Source organism: Lipotes vexillifer, unplaced genomic scaffold (genome assembly GCF_000442215.2).
Source record: "Lipotes vexillifer unplaced genomic scaffold, Lipotes_vexillifer_v1.1 scaffold63, whole genome shotgun sequence".
Taxonomy (NCBI): Eukaryota; Metazoa; Chordata; class Mammalia; order Artiodactyla; family Lipotidae; genus Lipotes; species Lipotes vexillifer.
Genome location: NW_006784492.1, coordinates 2219768 through 2241874, shown reverse-complemented (window position 1 = coordinate 2241874; position 22107 = coordinate 2219768). Strand labels below are relative to the sequence as shown.

General features: G+C 51.6%; 1 protein-coding gene across 1 annotated transcript; it reads right to left on the bottom strand.

The window, feature by feature from the left end:
- Positions 1-3667: 3667 nt before the first annotated feature.
- GRPEL1 (GrpE like 1, mitochondrial) lies at positions 3668-14585 on the bottom strand. The gene is made up of 4 exons (XM_007456869.1): positions 14491-14585; positions 11921-12083; positions 10505-10586; positions 3668-4014 (listed from the first exon to the last, which is right to left on the bottom strand). The coding sequence occupies exons 1-4, from the start codon at positions 14583-14585 to the stop codon at positions 3668-3670; spliced, it is 687 nt and encodes a 228-aa protein (XP_007456931.1).
- Positions 14586-22107: the final 7522 nt, after the last annotated feature.

Here is a 22107-nt window from a genome sequence, read left to right as displayed (position 1 = left end):
TGGACCTGGACGGTACCTTCCTTCCGGAAGCTGAGGAGCCCCTCGTCTTCCCGCCGCTCAGGGCTCCTGTGTCCAAGGCCCTGCAGAGACTTGGTGGAGTGGCCGGAGCCCAGCGGCCGGTTCCTCCCGGGGCGTGGCCTGCCTCTCCTCCCTCATAGCTACCGAGACCGTTTACCTCCCGGAGTGTTTGCGCTTGAAGGTACATTAAAGTGAAGTCATTCGAAAGAAAAAGGAAGAAAACCTCATCATTCCCAAGAACGACTTAATTACGGTGCCTTTTCCTTTCTTTTTACGTTCTTCTGTCCTCCCTCTAGGGGTGAAATTTTCAGCATTAAGTAAGCCCTTCAGATACACTGTATATGGCTTTAGTTGTAAACTGCACGGCACGCTGGCAGAGACGCGCCCCCTGTGGCCCAGCGAGGAGTCCAGGGCGTCTCTGTGAGCACCCGGTAGCGGGCCGTGCTGTTGCTCCCGGCGCCCCGCAGGACGACGACGGCTGGCGGAGAGCAGGTCCCGTCTACCGCTGCGCAGAGACGGAGGCAGTGCTACTACGTTCCCGCAGGTGTTCCAGCCAGTGGGTTCTCACCTGGGGTTCAGCACCCCCTAGGAACCTGCTAGAAATGCAGGTACTCTACTCAGGCCCCGCCGCCCCAGTCCTCAAACTCCAGGGGTGGGGCCCGTGGAGCTGTGTTCTTACTGGCCTTCCAGGTGACCGGGATGCGGGCTGAAGTTTGAGAACTACTTGCCTTTAGCTGCTCTGATGTCATTGCTTCTACATCAGATTCCTAGTTTGATGAGGTTTTAACTTTAGTCTTATTTTTATATAAAATGATTGCCAGACTTTCATTAAGCTTGAGAAGCAAAAGCTCCCTGTAAATGTGCGTGGCCCTGGCTGAGAGCTGTCAAGTGAAAAACTTCTGTGTTTAAGCAGGTTTTCAGTATGTGTGTCTCTTTGATGGTATGAAGAATTTACTTAGGCTTGACTGTTTTGAAACAAACACACACCATAATGAATGTATAATTTATGTTAGAGTATTAACGCTTCGTTACAAGGGAAATGTAATTTTATGATTGGTTGCCTCTTTTCCCATCAACTCAACTCCAGCTATTACTGTCACATTAGTCCTTACCCTGCTGTTAGCTCGGAGCCTTTAAATTTCTATATTTAATTCTCATGATAAATCAGTCACCATAACTCCATGGAGTTAATTAGGTCTTTTCAGAATTAAAACTCTTTGAGTCACGAAAGATAATCAGCTATTCAGAATAACGCTCTGGGTGGCCAACATCCCGAGAATGTATTAAAACCGAAACTCTGCCTACTGTTCTTATTTCCCTTTTACGTATTAAACAAGTTGAGAACCAAATAGTGTCACTGCTTGCTTTTTACCGCCTGCCCCTGGAGCCTTAGCTTTTCAGCCTCGTAGATGCTATGAGCCAGCCTTCAAAATCAGGATGGGGGACAACCCGTGACGTCTTAGAGCAGCGCTTCCGTGTCACACCAGTCTTTCCTCCAGACTGTGGGGAGTTAAAATAGATCTCACTTAAGCAGAAACCCCTTCACGCCACTCTCCTTCCCTGAAAGAAGCGGAACAGCCAGCGCTCTTGTGGAGCCAGGCCGGGAGAACCGATGGTGAGTAGACAGCACTGCCTCTGTCACCTCCACGATTACGCAAAACCCAGGAACTCGACGGGAGTGCAGCCCACGGGTCTTTAATTGCCAGTGTCAGTGCGTACAAAGTTAAATGTTTTCCTGTTAGTGGTGACTGTGGATGAGTGAAACAATAAACAAATAGCTAGCTGATCACCTTTAAGCAAGACCATCTCTGGGTTTAGCACCTTTTTGCAGGTGCAGCTCTAGGTGAAAAGGGATGGGAGGGGACTGCGCACGTTCCAAGAAATTCGTTTGAAAATTACTTTTCTTATTCACCCTCATTTTACAGATGAGTCCAGGGAGGCGAAAGGCTGTGCTCACAGCCACAGTGTAAAGAGCAGGCGTAACTCTCGGCTGTTTCTCCATGTGCTGTACTGCTGCCTGTAGTTCTGGGCTATGCTCTTGACCAAGTTATTTAAAGCAGCTTAAAAGAAAAGGGGGACGGGCTTCCCTGGTGGCGCAGTGGTTAAGAATCCGCCTGCCAATGTAGGGGACCAGGAAGATCCCACGTGCCGTGTACCAACTAAACCCGTGCACCACAACTACTGAGCCTGCGCTCTAGAGCCTGTGCGCCACAACTACTGAAGCCGGCGCGCCTAGAGCCCGTGCTCCGCAACAGGAGAAGCCACCGCAATGAGAAGCCCGCGCACCACAATGAAGAGCAGCCCCCGCTCGCCACAGCTAGAGGGAGCCCGTGCGCAGCAACGAAGACACAACGCAGCCAAAAATAAATAAATTTATAAAAAGGAAAGGGGGGGAAATTTCTTGAAATGGTATAAATCGGAATTTTAATTATGGGAATATCACCTACACCTTTCAAATCGACTACCCACCTTTCTTATGCAGTAAGTCGAAGCAGCAGTATTGACCTTTAATCCTAGAAGTACCTCGTGGAAGCAAAGCTACTGGAAGGTTATTTTTTCCCCTCGTTTATAAGAGTACCTCGGTCATTCAACTTTTCCCCTCACGCGAGGAACGGAGGGTCCGGCGGCGAGTCACAGGGCCACCGCTTGCCGGTCGTGTGTCCTTAACTGCTGCTTCCAAGTGTCCACGGTCCCCTTCCGGGACAGAAGCCAACACGTTTGCACGTGTCAGGCGCACGGCTGCAGGATTTGAGCAAAGACCCGGAAAGCTAAGCCACACTTCTCTGCTTAGTAAGGATCTCCAACACCAAAGCACACAGCTAGCAGAACGTAGGAAAATAAACAACAGGGCTTTAATCCTCTGAAATAAAATTTTAAATTTAACATTTAAAACACGCCAAGTACACAGTCCCTCAGATTTCTAGGAAAGTCCATCCTACTAGGGGGAAAGTACCTTCTGCTCATTAGTAACTAGTTGGGTATGGATTAAACCTTTCTATAAGGAGATGAACAAAACAGGACAAAAGTAACTGAGTGTGTCAAATTCAGTTACCGGCAAAATGAGGAGGTGAGGGCGTTAGGCTGTGCCCGCTGCTCTCACACCTCCCAGAGCCAGTAGGCGATCGCTCTTAGGAGCAAGACAGGGACTGATCATCAACGAACGCAAACACGTTCTTCACCAAGGGCGTCGCACAATTTCTCTCAGCAACAGAAATGTTTAAACTCTTGCCTTGACTTCACTGAGTGACGGGTGGTGGGCTAAGCAGCCCAGGAACTCGCGTGCTACAGTGAGACGCAGAGGACGCAGTGCAGCCGGCGCAGCCAGCCAGCAAACAGCACGATTCCTGAAGACCTTTTATTCATTTGAAGTACTCTGGCGTCACCAGAGTCTGAGCAGACACGGTGCTTTTCCTGATACCCTAGGGTCCGGTAGCATCCCGCCGGCCTGTCCTGTGAGCACGTGGAACTAGTGACTCCCGAATGTTCATTAACACAACTGTGCAGCCGGCTTACTTCCTATCCAGCCACTGGTCACTAAAGCCTGGCAACAAGGTTTAGGAAAAGGTCGCGCGCACCCGCAGCTGAGAAAAGATGAAGTGGCCCGAGTCAGCGAGCGATCGTAACGAAGCCCCGGAGCCCGTGAGGGCCGCTAAGCCTCCTTCACCACCCCGACCAGGGCGGGTCTCAGGGTGCGCCCGTGCAGCTTGTACCCCACTTTGTTAACCAGCGCCACCGTGCCCGGCTCCTTGCCCTCAACCGGCGTGTGGAACAAGGCCTCGTGCTCGTAGGGGTCGAACTTGGCCCCCGCGGGGTTCAGCCGGAGTAAGCCGTGCTTCCTGAACACTTTCTGGATCTGGACCTCAGTCATCACGAGCCCCTCGTAGAGGTTCTTCAGGTGCGGGTTATCGTCCCTAATCTCCTCCTCCGGGACGCACTGTGTCGCCTTCTCCAGAATGTCCGCCACCTCCAGCAGGTCCTTGCAGAAGGCCTGAATGCCTGCATGAAGTTGAAGAACAGCATTTGCATCCTGTGCCACCTGCACGGGCAGCTCAGCACCATACGCCCCGTTTACGTCACACACAAGGGCTATGTAATGACACCTTCTCAAGTCACTGGTTTGCCCTAGAATTTCAATGGCTGGATTAAAAAACAGACACACTTTTCTGGGGTTTAGACAAAAGCCAATGAGGTGTAAAGACCAGCAGCTGAAAACCTGCAGAACCACCATCAGTCCTGCTCCAGGCTAAGAGGACATGCAACCCCCGCAGACAGTAGAGCCAGGAAGGGGTGCAGGTGGCCGCCTCAGCTAAAGAGCACGGGGCCTGGGGCCACATCCCTGGCTGTCACCGAACTGTCCGTGTGATCTGGTTAACCTCTCTGGGTCTCAGCTTCTTTGGTTATAAAACAGGGGTAACAGTACCTAACACAGTGAGGTTATGAGGACAAAACCACACACACTCAGAGCAGCACCTAGAACACTTAAGTACTCAATACACGTTAGCAGTTATTTGGCACCGTGGGGTAAAAGTTACCGGGACACACCCCAAGCCTTAACCTTTATCTAACAGAAGAAATAACGTGTTAAAAAACTTTGCACAAATACAAACGTTTGTGGTTCCAAGACAATGCTTCAGCTGCTGAACGGAGGAGGTCAGGGCGGATGAGAGGCGCACACCGGCTCAGCTCCCCCGGCCCGCCCCACCCTGGCCCTGGCAGCGCAGCAACCATGAGGCTCTAGCACGGCCCACTCAAGTCTTCTCAGGTCTTGAAGGCTGTGCGCTTCGAAGGAGGCAGCACTCGTTTTAGGCTTTACTCTTTCACACAGGGTTTTCACCCCACTGCTTTAAAATGAAATTAAAATTCCACCTATCCGATAAAGATGAGAGCGTCTATTAAGGATTAACCCTGTGCTAGTTCCTGTATGGTCTCTGAGACACGCAGGAAATGGTCACAAGTGGCGAGTACAATCACAATGATACTTACACAAGGCGCACTCGTGAGTGCTGAGGGCAGATTAACCTAAGGGACGTGGTTCGGCAGAGTAGGCGGAGGAAGGTCCTGGGAACTGAGGCCTAGGGAGTCGGGAGGGAGCCGCGAGTTGGAGGAACTGAGGACGGCCAGCCTACCAGGAAGATGCAGACCAGGAGTAGCTGAGGGTTCCAGATGGGGCAGTGGAATGGGTAGAGGTCTGCTGTGGCCACTCTGCCTCGCGTGTGGAGCAGGGATGCAGGAGCTGAAGCTGGCCTGGACCACAGCGGAGGCAGCAGAGACAAGTGGATGAGCCGGAGTCCAGGCATCGCCACTCACTGGACGGGAGGGGAGTGAGCTTGAGGGAGGAGGGCAGTTCACGCGCTTGGCCTGAGCACCCGGGCGGGCAGAGTATGTGCTCAGATGAGGAAGAAAGGCAGCAGGGGGGAGGATCCAGTTTAAAGCACCCCCGAGACGTCCAGGTAAAGCCATACAGGACTAGAACGCAGGAGAAATGTCTGAACTGGAAAGAGAACCTGTGCGTGGATGCCATTCAGACCCGTGGGAGGGCAAGTCAGCAGCGGCGACGGCGAGAGGAGGGGGAGGCCTGCTCCAAGCCCTGAAGAACCCAGACACGTGGAGGGCGACAGACACACAGCCAGCGCAGGCGATGACCAGGAAGAGGAGGAGCAACAGGAGGTGAGGTGACCGCATCCAGGAACCAAGTGTTCCCAGAAGAGGTGAAGCGCCGCTGTTAAGGGGCCCACGAGGGAAGGGTGGGGCCCGCCACGGCAGCCTCTTGCTGGGTGCCGCCTTTATGAGCTCTGGGAGCGCCAGTGCCACGGGGGGCTGCCCACACGCGGAGGTGAGACTGCAAACAGAGCCCCTCCCCGCGGCTGTGTGATCCATGCCACGGCCGCTGACTCTGTCAACTCAGCAGCACGTGCGGGACGTCCGAGTGGAAAGGGTGCTCCCGCGGCTGGGACAGGTCTGGCCTCCGCAGCTGTGGGCTTTGTGGGCACGCACAGAAGCAGGGCCAGGGTCTGGGCGGCTCCCACGGCAGGTCCAGGCGCACAACTACTCCGGTCCTGGTACCTGACCTCAGTGGATCTGTGCTGGTGGTTTTGTGCACACAGCACCTGAGGGACCCCAGGGCCAACTGCTTGCATTCCCACAGTGCAGGCGGGGCCGAGGGCAGTGTGACAACAGCGCACTCTGTGAGCCCGCCCAACAGGTGACAGATGGCACCACAGAGCACGCTCCCTGGTAGATGGCTCTGGCGGAGGGATACTGAGTGGCTCCCCTTCCAGCAGGAGCGCTCCAATCCTGCCTGCCCCACAAGGCAGCTCAGAAACGGATCTGGGGGCCTCTATTCCAACAACTAGGGAGCAGGACCTGCCCACAACAAGGCTGTGACAACCACAGAGCAGAGAGGAGGCCCCCGCTCAAATCCAGTGCAGACTCTGGTCACCACACCACCAGTCACACCTCCTATCAAGGGGATAATGGCCAGGACATGATGAGGAAAGAGGTGGCAGGCATCCACACTAAAAACAGGCCTTGGGCCTTCCCTGGTGGCGCAGTGGTTAAGAATCCGCCTGCCAATGCAGACGACACGGGTTTGAGCCCTGGTCTGGGAAGATCCCACATGCCAAGGAGCAACTAAGCCCATGCGCCACAACTACTGAGACTGTGCTCTAGAACCCATGAGCCACAACTACTGAGCCCACAAGCCTACAGCCCGTGCTCCACAACAAGAGAAGCCACCACAATGAGAAGCCCGTGCACCGCAACGAAGAGTAGCCCCCACTCGCCACAACTAGAGAAAGCCCGTGTGTAGCAACAAAGACCCAGTGCAGCCAAAAAATAAAATAAAATAAAATAAAATAAACTCGCTACAAACAAAAGTCCAGGACCAGATGGCTTCACAGATGAATTCTACCAAACACACAAAGAACCTATAGCAATTCTTCTCAAACTCTTCCAAAAGACTGAAGAGGAAGGACACTATGAAGCCACCATCACCCTGATGCCAAAACCAAGCAAAGACACCTAGCAAAGCAGAAAATTACAGGCCAGTATCTTTGATGAATACAGATGCAAGAATTCTCAACAAAATGTTAGGAAACCGAATCCAGCAACACGTAAAAAAGGATCATATACCACGACCGAGTTGGATTCACCCCAGGGTCATAAGAATGGTTCAACATATGCAAATCAATCAATGCGATACAGCACATCAACAAAAGAGAAGACAAAAACCACATGATTATCTCAGTAGATGCAGAAAAAGCATCTGATAAAATCCAACAACCATTCATGATAAAAACTCTTATGAAAGTAGGTATAGAGAAAACAACTCAACATAATTAAAGCTATTCACAACAAACACACAGCCAACATAATACTCAATGGTGAAAAGCTGAAAGCCTTCCCACTGAAATCTGGAACAAGACAAGGACGCCCACTTTCACTTCTATTCAACATAGTACTGGAAGTCCTAGCCACAGGAATCACACAAGAAAAAGAAATAAAAGGTATCCAAAATGGTAGGGAAGAGGTAGAATTGTCATTATATGCAGATGACATGATACTATAGTTTGAAAACCCTAAAGACTCCACACAAAAACTACTAGAACTGATAAAGGAATTCGGCAAGGTAGCAGGATACAAGATTAACATACAGAAACTGGTTACATTTCTTTACACTAACAATGAAATATCAGAAAAGAAAGTAAAAAAAACAATACCTCTTAAATCCCATCAAATAATACTTAGGAATAAACCTGACAAGGAGGTGAAAGACTTACATCCTGAGAACTATAAACCATTAGTAAAGGAAACTGAAAATGATTCAAAGAAATGGAAAGATACCCCGTGCTCTTGGACTGGAAGAATTAACACTGTTAAAATGGCCTTACTACCCAAAGTAATCTACAGATTTAATGTGATCCCTATCAAATTACCCATGACATTTTTCACAGGACTAGAACAAATAATCCTAAAATTTATATGGAACCACAAGACTCAGAACTGCCAAAGCAATCCCGAGGAAAAAGAACAAAGCTGGAGGCATAACCCTCCCAGACTTCAGACAATACTACAAAGCTACAGTAATCAAAACAGCATGGTACTGGCACGACGACAAACATATAGATCAATGGAACAGAACAGAGAGCCCAGCAATAAACCCACACACCTACAGTCAATTAATCTTTGACAAAGGAGGCAAGAATATTCAACGGAGAAAAGACAGTCTCTTTAGCAAGTGGTGTTAGGAGAGTTGGACAGCCACAGGTCAATCAATGAAGTTAGAACACACCCTCTCACCATACACACAAGTAAACTCAAAATGGCTTAAATAAAGACCTAAATAGAAGACAAGACACCATAAAACTCCTACAAGAGAACAAAGGCAAAACATTTTCTGACATAAATTGTACGAATGTTTTCTCATGTCAGCCTCCCAAGGCAATAGAGATAAAAGCAAAAATAAACAAATGGGTCCTATCAAACTTACAAGCTTTAGCACAGCAAAGGAAACTAAAAACAAAACAAAAAGACAACATACAGACTGGGAGAAAATATTTGCAAATGATGCAACCTACAAGGGCTTAATTTCCAAAATATACAAACAGCTCATAAAACTCAATAACAAAAAACCAAACAACTCAAATCAAAAAATGGGCAGAAGACCAAAACAGACATTTCTCCAAAGAAGACGTACAGATGGCCAATAAGCACATGAAAAGATGCTCAACATCGCTAATTATTAGAGAAATGCAAGTCAAAATTACAATGAGGTACCACCTCACACCAGTCAGAATGGCCACCATTAAAAAGTCTACAAATAACCAATGCTGGAGAGGGTGTGGAGAAAAGAGAACCCTCCTATACTGTTGGTGGGAATGTAAACTGGTACAGCTACTATGGAGAACAGTGTGGAGGTTCCTCAAAAAACTAAAACTAGAATTACCGTATGACCCAGCAATCCCACTCCTGGGCATACATCCAGACAAAACCATAATTCAAAAAGATACAGGCACTCCTATGTTCACAGCTGCACTACTTACAACAGCCAAGCCGTGGAAACATGGAAATGTTCAATGACAGATGAATGGATAAAGAAGATGTGGTATATATTATGTATATTCAATGGAATATGACTCAGCCATAAAATAAAGAACGAAATTATGCCATTTGCAGCAACACAGATGCAACTAGAGATTATCATACCAAGTGAAGTAAGTCAGAAAGAGAAAGACAAATACCATATATCACTTATATGTGGAATCTAAAGTATGGCACAAATGAACCTATCTATGAAACAGAAAAAGAATCACAGACACAGAGAACAGACTTGTGGTGGACAAGGCACGGGGGTGGGGAAGGGATGGAGTGGGAGTTTGGGATGAGCAGATGCAAACTATTATATATGGAATGGATAAACAACAAGGTCCTACTGTAGAGCACAGGGAATTGCATTCAATATCCTGTGATAAACCATAATGGAAAAGAATATAAAAAAGGGAGGGCTTCCCTGGTGGCGCAGTGGTTGAAGAGTCTGCCTGCCAATGCGGGGGACAGGGGTTCGTGCCCCGGTCCGGGAAGATCCCACATGCCGCGGAGCGGCTGGGCCCGTGAGCCATGGCCGCTGAGCCTGCGCGTCCAGAGCCTGTGCTCCGCAACGGGAGAGGCCACAGCAGTGAGAGGCCCGCGTACCGCAAAAAGAAAAAAAAAGAAAAAAAAAAAAAAAGGGACTGTATATACATATATCTATCATATATGTGTAACTGAGTGACTTTGCTGCACAGCAGAAATTAACACAACATTGTACTTCAATTATACGTCAAGGAAATTAAAAAAAGAGAGATTTGTTCTCTGTGTTGAACTCGGAGCTTATCAAGTTTCCAGTGTGAGCACCCAAGGTCTTACTGTGAACCTGAGGTTCTGCATCTACAACAGGGGGACTGAAAGCTCTGTCCCCATAGGTACTCAAATGGTAGCCTCTTGGGTAATCAACACAACACACCTGGGGTTGAGAGACGGGCCTCAGTGCCAGCGCCATTACCAGGTTTGTGCTGAATGGCAAGTCATTTCAGCCTCACTGATCTCAACTGTAAAAACGGGAAGGATGATAACAGAAACATACAAAGGTGACAATGCAGACAGAATCTGAGGAGGTCCTAAGTGAGACCAATGTTAGGGCTGCTCCAGCTAAGGAGCCGAACCTCATAGAGCCGACCTGCTAGTTACCTGCAGGCTCACACTGAGGTCTCTGTGTGGAAGAGCAAAGCACGCGCTCCTCACTGAAGGAATCAAGCTCACCACTCCGAGTGCGAGTCATAGGGGCAATTTTGCTCCTTCTAGACAACGGCTGACCCATCTCAAAAACTGGAGGGAGTGCGAGCAGCAGGCTCCCCACCTCGTCACGGGGCCGGACCCTTTGCCTGGCTCTGATACCCCCTCCCTTGCCCCGTGTTTCCCTCGGTCAATGTCATGTAACGTTGAAAGTTACCATATAGTCTCGCCTCCTCCACCAATTTTTGGCTCCTCTGCCGCAAGTTCTCAGTATCTGCTAAAGCTCGCTTATACTTTTCCTTAAAAAAAAAGAAAGGGAGAAAGAAAGACTGATTCACATGAATTAAGTGTGGAACAAATTCATAGGAAAGCATATCTAATGTAACAAACTCCAAGTCAAAACACAAATAACAGCTATCATCACGTCTGAAATTTTGGGTTACAGACAGCTGCTGCTTAATAAACAGAAACAAATTAACCCGTGTCACTATTTCCAGCAAGTGGGGAATAGATGGCCCGGTGTCACATATTCACATAGCCCCCAAGGGCATTCTCACGCAGCGCGCAGCTGGGGAAGGACAACGAGAGGCTTCTCGCTTCTCGTGGTTCCGATGGCTCTCCTCCAGGAAGGACCATTCATTCATTCCTCAGCAGAATCTCCAACTTAAGGGAATCCTGGAAGCCCGGTTAGGGGCTGACCCGCTCAGTTCCCACACACTGAAGAGAAGTCTAGGAGAACAACGAACCTGAGTGGACAGCTTTGGCCTCTACGCCACAGAAGAGGAAAAACCCCATCAACGAACCTCTGGTATTGTTAACATTGCCCAGCTATGATTCAGTTGAAACATTTATTGTGTACTAATCATCTGAATTCTGCTATCTTCCTCATTTTGCACCAACTTTTCCTGTAATCTCATCCATCTCCTGGAATTTCTATTTTTCGTGTGCACCAGGTTACTGTGTTCAGCCTTCAGGCGATTCCAGAGCCGTGGTTAAGAGCAAGGGCTCCCAGGCTCAGGCCCTCGCCCTGCCACTCAGTGGCCAGGTGACCTTGGGAAGTTTACCAAACCGTCCTGGACCTCAGTTTCCTTATCTGTAAACAGGGATATTAACGGTTGGCTCACAGGGTTGTTGTGAGAATTAATATAAATAAAGGAGTTAGAACAGCCCCAGCACACAGTATTTGATATTATCATTCTTAAATGCTTACAGAGCTCGATTTGTGCCACTCATGCTTTTCCACATGGGGTCATAATCCATATTACTAATCAGTTCATAGAACTCCTACCTCCCTAGGAGAGCACCACGTGGCCGTACGTCTGCCCCCCACCCTTATCCTTCCCTAAGACCAGCTTAAAGGGCCCTACTGAATAGTCCTCACCGGTAAAGACCATTTTAAGCCTTAATTCAATATAATCTAGGTAGCACATAGAGATGACCCTCATGACAACCAGGGCCACACAGGCTTTGGGTTCTAGCCCTTCTCCGGCAGTAACTTGTTGTAGGACCCAGCCGTAGTCCTTGGACAACGATGGGATTTGTCTCTGTTGTCACGGAGGCTGGCCAGACGTCCCCGGAAAAGACTCACCTGGAGTTCGAACGACCATGCTCCCCCAAGAGCCCGCAACCTTACCACGGTCTCCTTCAGCTGCTCTTCCAGCTTGACCTTCTCTTCCATCAGTGTCTTCTCTGCAGAGGGCAAGTCTGTCTTCTGTTCATTCTGACCCATGTCCTCTTCCAGGTTCTGGCCATTGTTCTTCTGTTTTGTAGCTGTGCACAGCAGCCGAGGAGAGGACCTAAAGACAAGTCCACATGCTAGAAATTAAGATCGTGGTTTTTCTGCTTCTTAAAGTCAGATGTATGACTTCAGAAATCAGAGAATTTAAAACTATTTGCTACTGACTCATGGGGGAGAAAGGATTTATTTTAGATCCAATAAAGGCATATGACGTATAGAAGCTATTTGTTGATACAAAGTCTTCTGCAACACATGCCTAAACTAATATGTCAGTGTACCAAGGCTATGGTACTAACCTCCTCTTGTTCCCACTTTAAACATCTCCTTCTGAGATATGGTCACCCAGCCCCACCACACAGCAATGCAGCAGCTACTACTGGAGGTGAGGCCCAGTGCTGATGCTGATTACAAAGCTGGAGGGGCAGAGATCTTGCCCACTGGGTACTTCGGGCATGCAAAAAAGATATCTACACACAAAGAACCGTAATGTGGGGTTTGAAAGGGATAAAAGAGGAACCATGCACTTTGGGAGGCTCAGAGTAGAATATTTCTAGCTTTGGGTAAATGGAAGGCAATGAAACGGTTTGTGCAGCGGGGCTTTGAAGGATAAGTGAGAGTTCACATACGGAGTCAGGAATGGATGAGACAGACGCACTTCAGGAAGGGGGAAGGACCTGGATAAAGGCATGGAGGTTGGAAAGCATGGGGATGGTATGTACAGGGGAAATACAAAGAGCTCTAAAACTAATGCTGCAAGGGACTTCAAAGTATTACCCAATCTGATCCCCACATGAAAAAGGTTAAGTGATAAACTCAAGGCCACAAGGCCATTAAGGAATGATACACATCTCTGCACCAGGTCCAGTGGAGCTCTTAATTATGCCACAGTCCAACCTGAAAATAAACCGCACCAGATTAAAAAAAACTGCCTCAATGAACAGGAAAGCTAGGGAGTACACAGAACATATGTACAAAGATGTTTACAGCAACTGGAAACAGATCGCTGTCAGAAGGAGATGGCTGAACAAGCTGTTGCTTCCAAGATCTGGAATACTGAGCAGCTACCAAATAGAATATGTTAAACTGCCATCTTTTGGCTACACCACGGGTGTACTGTGTGTGCAAGAAATGCAACTTAGAGAAATGCACAAAACACAACCCCGCTTTTATAAACTCAAACCAGAAATCCTGTGTAGGTACATGTGTCTGAGGCCTGCAGAGAGCGATGAGAGGATTCATTACATTAGTCTGTTACCCTGGGGGTGAAATGCAATAACCTTTTTACTGTTATTTTCACTTTCGTGATGAAAAAAAAATGATAATCTGAAAACTTAAGTGTGCTGGTGTGAAGCCTGCCTTTCTTCCTAGATGTCCTGACCTCTGGGTGCGACAGTCACCGCCATTCGGCAGTTCACCTCCGCTCTGCCGACCCCCTCCTGGAGCGCCAGAGGCTCCCGCAGCAGCCAGAGAGAGTCTTGCCTTGCTTTGCTTTGCTTTGCAGGGAGGGAGACGGAGGCTCCGGGGGCTCAGTTACTCCGAAAGCTACGCATACAATTCAGCTCTCTAGACTCCCCAACTTGAGCCTCTTGCCACAAACCCAGTTCTCAGAGCAGAAATTCACGCTGTCCTGGCAATTAATTCCAGGTACAAAAATCACAAATTATTTGAGCAAAGAGGCCTTTTCACTCGGGCTTTCCGGTGGGCTTGTTCCCACACAGTTCTACACCATGTATCTGGCTGGAATCGCAGCTGCATCCCCGCGCACTACCGTAGTCCACGCTGCCCGGCCCGGTCTCCCCGTCACTCAGGCAGCTCCTGCGGGGAAAGCCCAGCTCCTGCTCTGCGCAGCTTCTACCCAATCTGTCTTCTGCCAGATAACCTGGTTCTGGGCAAAGTTCCTCCAACGCAGAAGGTGCTAAGCACTCGCTAAACTAACTTATGAGGCTGGACTCTGAAAAAGCAGAAACGGCAGGTTTAAAAAAAAAAACCACGAAAGAAGAAAAGCCAATGGGAGGGCACTGCCTCGTGCCCCCCGCCGCGGAGTCACCGCTCTTGTATAAATAAGCCGCTGTCCCCACGGCGGGGCAGGCGCCGCTGCCCTTCTGACCTCAGGCTCCGGGGCACGCGGAGGTGGACGAGGACTCGGGCCGAGCGGAAGGAGCCAGCGCGCCGCCGCCTCGCGCCCCGGCGACCCGCACACGCAGCAGCCTCGCGCCGGCCTGGGCTCGCAGGCGGCTCGGCGCGGCCTCGGGCTCGCGCGGGGCGCCGTCACACCCTCCCCGGGCCCGCCGCGCGGGCAGCACGGGCAGCGAGGCCGCAGGGCAGCTCCGCGGTGTCCGCGCCCCGCGTGGGGGAAACGCCGCCCACAGCGTCCGGGCCGGAGCCGGGCAGGGCTCGGGTCGGAGCGGACGGGGGCGGCACGCGCACCGCGCTCTTCCTCAGCCCGGGCAGCCGGCGTCCCTTACCTGAGAGACAACGCCAAAGCCGGGAGGCTGTGCCGCGCCTGCCTCACGCACCGAGCCGCCATCATTGCCGCCGGGCCTGCGCGCGCATGGGGCATGCGCGGAGGCGGCTAGCCCCTCCCCTCGGCCACCAGGACACTCGCGCAGACTCTGTGCTTCCTTCCCCCCTCCCAACTACTTCCCCTCAGCCAATCCACCACCGCTTCTCCTCTGATGGACAGATCATACTCACCGCTAATTGCCAGTCTTGGAGGAGCACTCTCCCCTCCCCCGGTGGGCGGGGTCTGAGGCCTTCCAGAGCCCGAGAAGGTGAGGAGGTGAAAGGTGAAGGAAACCGTGGGAGGAGACTCTCGGCGGAGGGGCGTGGTCAAAGGAAGAGCCAATAGAGAGGGAGCATGGGGGTGGGGCGCCAGAAGTGCGGACTAGGGAGAGCGGAGAGGAGGCGGTCGGTTTTCCCGTCTGGTCGCGCGCTGTGTGTTCCAGGCCGCCGTTTCCTCTGGGAGTCGGCGATGCGCCGGGGGGCTGGCATTTGTCCTGTTCTCCCTTGCAGCGCGAGCTTCTGGAACCGTGCCGGGCACCGGGCGCTCAGTGTGGGCTAAATGCAAATAGGCCAAGGACAAAAGCACGTCCACGGGCAACCGCAGGACTTTAAAAAAGTCGGTTAAAACAGTGTTAGGGGGGCTTCCCTGGTGGCGCAGTGGTTGAGAGTCCGCCTGCCGATGCAGGGGACGCGGGTTCGTGCCCCGGTCCGGGAAGATCCCACGTGTCGCGGAGCGACTGGGCCCGTGAGCCATGGCCACTGAGCCTGCGCGTCCGGAGCCTGTGCTCCGCAACGGGACAGGCCACAACAGTGAGAGGCCCGCGTACCGCAAAAAAAAAAAACAAAAAAACCCCAAACAACAGTGTTAGGGGAGCACCACCCGTCCTTCCTGCGGCTCTACGGCGGCGGAGGAGGGGGAAGGGGCGAGGGCTGGTGGCCGGAGGGCACTCCGTCGCTACCTGTCAGTTTTATTAACGCGAAAACCAAAACCCAGGAAGCAGATGTGACACAGCATGGCGGCGCTGGTGCTGGGTGAGGGGAATTGTGTGTGTGTTGTTTTCTCTTTGCCCTCTTCTTTCACCTTCAGTTTTATGAGTAAAACACAAAGCATAACAAGATAAGAACAGCACCGAGGAAGGCTCAGGGGACACAGCCAAAGCTCGTAAATCCAAATGTTTTCGTTAATCTATCAAAGGTCAGTGCTACCGTATCATGTGCCACGAAGGAGCCGAGGTGCTGGAAGAGGAGGTGTCCCGGGCTGGAGCCTGTGGTGTCCCAAGTGCAGTGCTGCCTGCATGTCATATTTGGGGTTTTTTTGGTTTTCCTTTAAATTAATTAATTAATTTTTGGCTGCCTTGGGTCTTCGTTGCTGTGTGCGGGTTTTCTCTAGTTGCAGCGAGCGGGGGCTACTTTTCGTAGCGATACGCAGACTTCTCATTGGGGTGGCTTCTCTTGTTGCGGAGCACGGGCTCTAGGCGCGCGGGCTTCAGTAGTTGAGGCACGCCGGCTTCAGTAGTTGTGGCTCCTGGGCTCTAGAGCGCAGGCTCAGTAGTTGTGGCGCACAGGCTTAGCTGCACCGCGGCATGGGGGGGTCTTCCCGGACCAGGGCTCGCACCCCTGTCCCCTGCATCGGCAGGCGGATTCTTAACCACTGCGCCACCAGGGAAGCCCCGAAGTTTCCTGTAATAAAATGTAAAGCATGTCAGGGGGAGGGATAAATTAGGAGCTTGGGATTAACATACAGACACTACTATGTGTAAAACAGACAGCCAACAAGGACCTACCGTATAGCACAGGGAACTCTGCTCAATATTCTGTAATAACCTATATGGGAAAAGACTCTGAAAAAGAATGAATATAGGTATATGTATAACTGAATCACGTTGATGTACACCTGAAACTAGCACAACATTGTAAATCAACTATACTCCAAAAAAATTTTTTTTTAATTTAAACCATGTCATGTTTCTCATTGGCTGTGACCTTGGGCAAGTCATTTAATTGCTCTCAGCATTGACTCCCTCCCTGTAGACCTGGGATTATATCATTTAATGTGAGGTTTAAAAGAGGTACAACTATTCATTTCCTAACTCTTAGGGCTCAAGGGAATCAGATGGGAATCCTGCTGTAAATAGCTCACAGTGCAGCATGGGGACGATCAACAGTGGTAGCCGCTGTGTCCTGAGACAGAGCCAAGCACTGGCTGTTGCAGAGGCGATGTTTCTGGGACACTGAATCCCTGGTCCGTACAGGACAGCCGAGAGGCCGTGCCCCAGATCTACTCTTACGTCCAAAACGGCAGATTTTCCGGAACAGAGGCCTGTCTGTGCTGCCACCTCGTGGCAGCATTGGGAACTACACCCTTGGGAGCCTGCTCAGGTAGTTCCTTGAAGTCTGGAACTTCTTTGTCACCGCATTGCAAGTCACCAGCACGCAGAGATGAAACTGCCTGTGTGGGAAGACTCCTGCATCGGCCCTTGGAACAAAGTTCTAGCAAAGAGAGTGGGTGGCCCAGACAAGGGGTGCAGGAAGAGCAAGCTAAACAGCCCATGGTGCCCCCAGAAAGGATGGGGCTGTGTTTAAAAGAAAATGTCCTCAGGAGAAGGTTGTGCAGAAGGGCACAACAGCATGTGGGCTGTGGGTGTGACGCTCATGAAAGCTGAGTGCCCACAAGTGCCAGGCTCCCTACAGGTGTCCTCTCCTGGACCAGCCTGCCCTGCGGTGATGGGGAGACGGGGGATGGGCCAGGTTCGTCACACACTTGGCAAAAGGCAGAGCTCTTGCCTGTTTCTCCCGACTAATCCCAGCCCATGTGACCATTAGGGCCAGAACCTTCATCAGAATGTTGGCTGCTGCCATAAGGTGCGTCGTCATCTTTATTATTATTATTCTTATTGTCCCTCAGCTGGAGCATGGAATTTCCTCCTTTAACTCTGAAATAAGCAAATTAAAAGAATATATATGTGTCTGTGACGGGTGTGGTGGACAGAATTCTAAAGACGGGCCCAGGATACCCATCCTCTGGTTATTCAGTCAAACACTAATCTAGGTGCTGCTGTGAAGAGGCTTTGCAGATGCAGCTGGCGTGTCAAGTCAGTGACCTTCGTGGAGAGTATCTGGTGGGCTTGACCTTGGTGAGCCCTTTCAAAGCATAGAGTTTCCTCCAGGAGGCCAAGGCAGAGAGCTTCACAGCATGAGAAAGACTGGAATCACTGCTGCTGGTGCAAAGACGGACGGGGGAGTGAGAAGGTGGCCTCAGGGAGCAGACGGCGGCCCCCCTCTGGCCACCAGCGAGGACGTGAGGGCCTCAGATCTGCTGTCTCAGGGCACTGGACTCCACAGGCCATCTGTGCGGGTCCCCAGACCACAGCCCCGCCCAGCCTTTTGAGGGGCATTACTTCTCTCCTCTCCACTTTATCTGTATTTGGGATCTCAGTACACAGAATGGAGTAACCATAAACCTTGTTCCCATTCCCGTCATGGGGTCTTATTCTTGGCCCCCTTTTGTTTGTTTGTTCATTTGTTTCCGTGCTACAGGAGACCCCCACCAAATAAAAACCTCCACCTGGGGGAAACGGGGGCTCCCCGGTTAAGAGACTTTCCTGGAAGAGGGACCTGAAACTGGCAGCAGATTTCACCGACAGTCCTCCCAAGCACACGGGCTCCAAACTGAAATGCATGTTCTTGGTAAGAAAATGCCACCAGAAGGGGCCACAGACGTTCAAGCTGAAATAACTTTCTGCAGAAAGAGCCAAATCAGTTGCATGAGGAACGAGCAAACACGTTAACTGGCAGCCGCTTCCCCGAGAGCATCTGAAGGCCAACGGCAGCCGCCTGGAACTAGTGGCCTCCAGGTACGGCTCAGGTGCAGCCCTCGGCACCATCAGTTCCTCCCACAGAGACACTGGAAGGACAGGGAAGGAGAGAGCAGCGGCAAACTCCCCAATCCCAAGGAGAGTGTCTTAAAGAGCCCTTGGACATCAGAGAGAGTTTGAATCCGAGGCTGATTAAATTGTTCATCACAAGCCCGCTGTGACTGGAACTCTCCTGTGTGTCGGTCGAATCAGCCATTAGCCAGAAGAAAAGTCAGAAGGGTGCAAAGCCTGCGGGTTGGCGGGAGGGACGGTTTCTCATTATAAAAATAATGGATGCTCATCATAGAAATGTTACAAAATGTAAATGGTAGGAGAGTGTAGGACTATCAGCCTTTCCCTCCTGAGTTCCTCTTTCTCATCCCTGTTGGGACCTTGGGCACCTGCACTCTATCTCCCCTTGACCCTGACCTTGGATTGATCACAAACCCAGAACTAGAGCCAGAAGCATCTTGAGGTGACAGCCACGACCCTGTGATGAGCAGAGACGATTGGGTCCCTTGCCTGTATTACGAGGCTAATGACACTTATTGTGAAAAGCCCGGGCTTCCCACGAGCAGGGCTCAAGGGCAGAGGGGCTCCCAGGAGCTGTGGCTGAACCCGGCTTGCTTAGGAACCTCCTTCCCCTGCCACTGGTGGCCTCGGGTGCCTGTCAGGAAACATGGACATGGATGCAGGGCGCACACAGGGCAGCCACGGAAGCAGCGGGCACACCTGCCCCTGCTCTTATCCCTAAGCCCTCCTGGATCAGGAACTAAAGCAAACCAGAAGAGTTTATTTCCTCCATCTGCAAAAGTCCAAGTGGCTCTGTGGCTTCAGGTCCTCAGGGGCCCAGGCTCCTTCCTGCTCGCAGCTCTGCCCTCCCCAGGGCAGGGCCCTCGCCCTCACGGTGAGGATGGATCTCTGGTCCTGACAGCAATATCTCAAACAGCAGGCTGGCAGAGGTGAGGGGAGGGAAAGGCCGCACTGCAGGAGTCTTCTAAGGAGGTTGCCAGGATGCCAGGCACCATATCAGCTCATTCCCTATTGGCCTTAGTCACATGGCCACACCTAGCTGCAAGGGAGTCTGGGAAGGAGGTCTTTGTTCCTAATGATCCCTTCCCAGCTTAAAATTCTAGTCCCGCAGAGGACAAAGGATGCTTGGGGACACCAGCAACAGCTCCACCTGGGCTCTTCCGTGACCCTCCACTCCCTCTGGGTATGGGGGACCCCCTCCCTGACATCCCAGGGATTGGAGCAAACCCCTCCTATGAGCCAGGGCCATGCTCTCGCCAGGCCACGAGGGTGGGTTCTCCATCCACTCAACACCCCTGAGTTCTAGGCTATGCTCGATCTCCCCACCCCACTGATTGATAAACTGAGGCCCAGAGAGGTGAAGTCCATAGCCAACGCGTGCTGGAACCAGGGTTTGAGCCCGGGTCTGTCCCGGGCCCACATCCCACCCCTAATCCTTCAACCCTGCTTGACCACAGCCCCCATCTCTGGCCCAAACCCCTGGGGTCCTCCCACTCTCACCCCCGACACCCCGTCTGTCAGCAGGTCCTGTTGCTCGGCCTTGGGGACAGGTTCACCTCCAGCCCCTGCCAACATCCGCTCCCGGTGGTACCACCCAGTCTATTCTGCTCCAGTCCTCGCTGTACAGAGCGCTCCCAGCCTACACAGTCCCGGCTACGAGGCCAGCCCCACGTTGGGACCCACCTGCCCTCTCCTCTGTGCCCTCTGACGTCCACTAGCTCATAGCAGGCACGGTGGCCACCATTAGCCCCTGGGATGCCTTTGTGCCAGTTAGAAAGAGGTGCTCTCCGTGAGGACGTGGCTTGCAGGGCTTGGCGGGGGAGCCCAGGCCCGAGCTCAGCCCCCTTTTGTCCTCAGCAGGCCATGGAAGGGGCTGCAAGCTGGGACACTGGGTCACTATGCGCCTGGCCAGCCAGCCTGGTTCTTCCAGCATTTGCTCCCCCTGTCCGCATCCCCCCGCTCCACCAGTCCATCCCGCTGCAGATCTGTCTTGCTTATTCGTCTCGTCCTCCGTGGGCCTCTCCTGACCAGAACGTAAGCTCCATGAGGGCAGGAGGGGTGTGTTTTATGTGCTGTGGATCTCAACAGCTCATGACAGCCCCTGGGGCTCAGTGCAAGCGCCCGTAGGTGAGTGGATGTATGAATAAGGGCTTCATGAAGTCTGGGGAGAAAACCTCCCTTTCATGACCACGTGAGAATTGTTTCCCTCTCCATGATATGATTAAAGTTATAGCTGCTTGCACGGATTTGACTGCTTTTCCCTGAGGTGTGGAACCCCGGAAAGCACTTTCTCTAAGGTGAGTTTTCAAAACTGAAGATTTTCTTTTCAACAGAGACAAGGCCAGCGTTCCAAGGCAGTAGAAAAGCCGGTCGGAGCCTGGCTGGGGCTGGGACCCCAGGGAGAAGCCCGTCCACTCCCGACCGGCTTCCGCACCCTCCTGCTGGGCCTCGGCCCATCTGCCCAGCTTCATATTCTACAGATGGCCGGTTCTGAGTTTCATTTCTGAACAAGAAGCATCTTGAGTACAAAGCAAACATGCTTTGGTGCAGATAATGTTTCTCAAAAATTGGGTTCAAAAAACATGCACAATGCTTTAAAGTGTTTTTTGAGGAGGATTTTCTGCTGGTGGGGGGTGGCGGTGACAGCTGGAGGAAGGGAACCTCATTTGCATGTTCTCTGTCCCATGTTGAGGACCTACTGTGTGCCAGGGCCTTTTCCAGTGCATCAGAAACCTTCACTCATTGAATCCCGTGGCCCCTGTGGTTGTTTCCTCTTGTTTTGTAATAAACAATTACAACTGGCTTTTTTTGTTTTGTTTGAACTTCCCAGCATGTGTTTCAATTCCCTTCTTTTTGTGACAGACTGGGCAGAAGGCTGTGCCTTAGACCCAGGCTTTTTTAGATGCCCATCCTTTTGGCAACTGTGGTTGGTCCAAGGACTGGCCATGTGACCCAGGCAGGGCCAATCAGATCCTTCCCTGGCAATGCTACATAGAAGCTGGAGGAAGCTCTTTCACTGCCAGGGTTCTCATGCTGGGAGACAGATCTGGACCCTGTGATTCCCTGCCCCCCCCTCCCCCCACAGAGGGAACCAGCAGAGACAAGTAGAGAGGGGAAGTGGGGAGACTGAGGTCTGAGGGCCTGAGTCCCTGTTCCAGTGTCCAAATCTTCACTTCTGGCAGCCTTTTCCTCACTCCTGAGGTATTTCAGCATCCGTCCCAGCCTTGAGAACCAACTACAAATTAGCCCCATTTGCTTAAGCTGGTTTGAGTTGGTCTTCTGTCCCTTACAACCCATGGTCCTCACTAACATTCATGTTGACAGTCACTTCCAAGGCCGTAACCCCAATGGACAGAGCAGGTGGTGCATCCAGGATCCAGATGTCAATCTCGCTCGCTCTGGACCTCGTGCTCTTTCCAGCACACGCTGTCTCTTGTGTAATCACATCATGACAACCTCAGTGTGACAGCTTCATCATAGCCCTGCGAGGGTTTTCTAGATGAAGAACCCGAGGCTTGGAGCCAGACGACGCACAGTTGTGGGGCAGAGGTTGGGCTGCTCGCCGCACGGTGCCACCCACTGCCCCATGCTACACATGACGCCAGCAGGAGGACCTCAGCAGGTGTGTGAGTGGCCGAGCGCGATGTGCAGTGACAGAGATCAGGACACTCACAAACCTGCCCCGAGTGATGG